At 36.1% G+C, this 4,111-nt stretch overlaps 1 protein-coding gene across 4 annotated transcripts in view; it reads right to left on the bottom strand.

Annotated features, from left to right (window-relative positions):
* Positions 1-4,111, bottom strand: part of LOC106876681 (uncharacterized) — a 31,569-nt gene that overhangs the window by 8,959 nt on the left and 18,499 nt on the right. For all 4 annotated transcript variants that reach the window (XM_014925316.2, XM_052971899.1, XM_014925325.2 and 1 more), the window contains exons 12-14: positions 3,347-3,665; positions 2,035-2,211; positions 1,104-1,239 (exon numbers count right to left, since the gene is read on the bottom strand). In XM_014925316.2, coding sequence (XP_014780802.1) covers positions 1,104-1,239; positions 2,035-2,211; positions 3,347-3,665 — 632 coding nt within the window. The remainder of the gene's footprint in view (positions 1-1,103; positions 1,240-2,034; positions 2,212-3,346; positions 3,666-4,111) is intronic.

Below are 4,111 nucleotides of genomic sequence, written 5' to 3'. Positions count from 1 at the left end.
TTAAACGATGATGATGATGATGATGATATATATATATATATATATATGGAGAGAGAGAGAGAGTGAGACTTGTGTGTGTGTGTGTATACATGTCTGTATAAAGTAGAGAAAGAAAGGAAAACAGAATTTACAAAATGCTTCAGAGAGGTAATACATTTTCAGTATTAACGACAATTCTTTTAGATAATAAGATGAGGCATTCACAAAAGTGGTGTGGAATTCATTTGTAATGTAAATGAAATGGAACAGATTTAATGAAGAGTTAAGACCAAGTGCTTTGCAATGTCAGACAGAGTGTAATAAGGTAGAGAGTAACAGGAATTCTATGAAACTCATGCTCTTCCCTAAGACAAAAACAACACAAAGGAATTAATTTGCTTCAGTTAAGAGTCAATACAGGCTGCAGATTGCATTATCCTGTGAAGTCGTCTATTTTTAAAACAACAGAGCAAGTTTAACCCTTTAGCATTCAGAATACTCAGTCAAATGTAATATTTATTTATGCACATTGTTTTGAATTAATTATGCATTATCTTGTAGCTCTGAGATTTTGATGGCGTGATTGTTCATCTTAAGAATGATATTATTGGGTAGGAGTAAGAGGCCAAATCTAGCCAGTTTAAACATAAAACAGGTAGAATATTTGGGCTTGATATGGCCAGTCTGAGTTAAAGGAAATTTGGCTGTTATTTTTAGCAGAAGCTCCAGACTGGCTAGTTAAGTAAAACATAACATGCCCAGAGTACCATACTGTATCCCATGTGATTAACATGTTGAGCTGTAAAGTGCCAGCTTTAGTTAGCTGAAGACGTGGAGTATCTGAACCTATGGATCCGTGGATTGCACATGTTTACCCAACTGACAATGTACATGTCTTAGGCCTCCTCATTTAGGGATGATATGCAATTCCACAGCAACAGCAACAACCAAATCAAGTGAGCCAACGAGTAATTTGTTATGTGATCACTCAACCAGCTAAGAGTAAATTTTCCTCAAATCACACACTCTAGTATCTTAAATAAAAGAGACACTGGACAGTAAATAATATTGACCTAACTGCAGCCAAGCATGGCATTACATGATACATCTATAATAATACATACCTCAGGTGGGGCTTCGTCAAGCTGGAACCAAATTCTTTCTCCAAATCATCACTCTCACCATCAGAATCTGCCAGTTCTTCATCAAGGGAAATTGAACTCATCAATCCAGTGAGCAATGTCTTGTAGGCAGGAGTTTCTAAAGTAACAAATAAATACATTCCAAAGCTTAGGAAAACTATATAAACATTATTTACATTATTTACATTTGACAGATATTTGTCCCCATCTCGGCTGATATACCCTCCAAATATCTGTCAAATGTAAATAATGTACATAATTCCTCATCTCTTAAATATAGAACTGTAAAACTATATATGTTATGTAAAACATAAATAAAACTATATGTTACTGGTGGGTTTGGGACAGTATAAGATACTTATCCTAGGTGTTGCAGAATGGAACTGAACTCAGAACCAAATGGTTGGGGTGCAAGCCCCTTAACCACACAGCCATGCTTGTAATTTGTATAGTTGTAAATTGAAAAGCAACAGTTTTGATAGTTGAATATCTAACTCTTTCTAACAACAATCACTAAAATATAACGTAAAGCTCTCTAATATTCCATAGTAGTCTATAAGTTCCCTTGAAGCACAATATAATAATTGGGCTACACTGGAATTCATCAAACAACTGCCTAGTAATTCAACATTGATTTGCTTAGCCACAATACCACCACCGAGTGGAGATCAATGGTGGAATTCACTGAACAATGTTACAGAAGAATTTGTAATAAATTGAATCAATAGAAGATAAGGTTAATGGAAGGTGGAGTCAATAGAAGGTGGAGTTAATAGAAGGCGGAGTCAATGGGAGGTTGGGGTTAGTAGAAGGATGACATGCAGGTGGAAGAAATAAACTGAAGGCTGAGTTAGTAGAGTGAGTGAATAAAGAATTAAAATGTTTCATTAGAACTAATAAACATTACACTTACCACTTATATTGACGCTACTTGACATTTTTGGTGATTTAGTTTCATGCAGGTAATCTCCAACATCTTTTTCATCTTGCTCCTCATCATCACAGTGCCTCACATTTTTATCTTCATGACTATATGGATTGCTATTACTGTAAACTGGTTTCATTGCAAAATTCTCTTGTTCTTGTTTACCTGAGTAAACAGAAACAATACGACAAATCAGAGAAAGTAATAGCAGGGTATTTTCTGTATTGTTACCGGTAGAAAGAGGGGATTGAGGCCGAGGTTAGTGTATGTGGGAAACAGAGAATATAGAGGTCCAAGCTGATTGGGTAATTCACAATCTGAATGAGATAACCGAACACTGCTGTTTGGACATTGATGATTTTGCATGGCTGACAGGATATTCACTGTCACCATTTTCATAATTTCTCTGCCTGGTTTTCCCTATTTGCATAGGCTGGACAGGTCTAAATAATGGAACTAAGCCAGATATAATGTATAGGCTATGGAAACACACCTAGGCTTTGAAAATGTACCAGATGTAATATCTAAGATCTGAAAATGCAATGTCTAAGGCTATAAGAGAGACCAGATGTATTGTCTATTGATTATGAAACACATCAAATGTAATGTCTATAGGTTATAAAATACATCAGAAATAATGTCTAAACAATAAAATAAACCAGATGTAAATATCTAGACTAAAATAGACAACATGTAATGTATTGGACATAAAATAAACTTGATGTAATGTATAGGCTATAAAAATAGACCAGATGTAAATTGCCTGGACAATGAAACAAACCAGATATAATGTATAGGCTAAAAAATAAACCAGATGCAAATTGCTTGGGCAACGAATTAGACCAGATGTAAATTGCCTGGACAATGAAACAAACCAGATATAATGTATAGGCTAAAAAATAAACCAGATGCAAATTGCTTGGGCAACGAATTAGACCAGATGTAAATTGCCTGGACAATGAAACAAACCAGATATAATGTATAGGCTAAAAAATAAACCAGATGCAAATTGCTTGGGCAACGAATTAGACCAGATGTAATATGAACTGCAGAAGATACTTTTGTTGAAGTGCATTTCAGCCATGACTAAGTCATTTCTCTTCTGAGCACCGTGCAACCTAGACTGCCTTATCCAATGTGTACAAATTGTAAGACACTAAGCTATAGTTTCAGGATATCTAATTAGTGCTATTTTCAGCAAGATGTGCGACCACATGAAGGCTGTCTCATCATAGCACTGTAACAAACGACAGTGTTTATAAACAAAAGATAAAAGTAAAAAAGACAGGTGTCAACATACGCCAGGTATTTGTATTGGTGTCAGCGGGTTTGGCAATCGGTGCTAAAGAATCTGATGAGGAATCTGATAGAAAATCCTGAGGGTACATAGCGTCGGCATTCTCTTGTAATGCCTTAATATCTATTTCACTTTCCTCTTGCTGTGGTTTAATATCAGTTGGGAGCTGATGTTGCCGTGATTTAGGGTCTGTTGAACTTAGTTGATGCTGACTAACTTCTTTTACACTCTGCTCTTGTTGTTTCATTTTTGTTTCGCTCTGTTGCTGCGGTGGTTTGGTTTCTGTTGCATTTCCCAACAGGCTCACTATTATGTTGAAGGCCTAACAAAAGAAATCATTGATATAATGTTACACATAGATCAGATATATACAGCTACACAAATATATTAAGTTACATACAATTATATTCTCATGCACACATAAATATACAGCTCCACACACATACACACACAAACAGCTCCAAATACACATGTACAGACACACTGCTACATACACTCTCAGAGTGGTTGGCATTAGGGAGGGCATCCAGCTGTAGAAACTCTGCCAAATTAGATTGGAGCCTGGTGTAGCCATCCGGTTGCACCAGTCCTCAGTCAAATCGTCCAACCCATGTCAGCATGGAAAGCGGACGTTAAACGATGATGATGATTTGACAGGAATAGCAACAAAAGAAAGAAAGAGACCTCGATATTATGCAAATAGAGGAATGTATCTGTAAAGATATGTGACACTTATTCAGTAGCCATGATAAAACTCCGAGTTTCGGA

The sequence above is a fragment of the Octopus bimaculoides genome, chromosome 11, assembly GCF_001194135.2.
Source record: "Octopus bimaculoides isolate UCB-OBI-ISO-001 chromosome 11, ASM119413v2, whole genome shotgun sequence".
In the NCBI taxonomy this organism is placed as follows: Eukaryota; Metazoa; Mollusca; class Cephalopoda; order Octopoda; family Octopodidae; genus Octopus; species Octopus bimaculoides.
The sequence above is the reverse complement of the archived record's forward strand: the minus strand, read 5'-3'. Positions and strand labels throughout refer to the sequence as shown.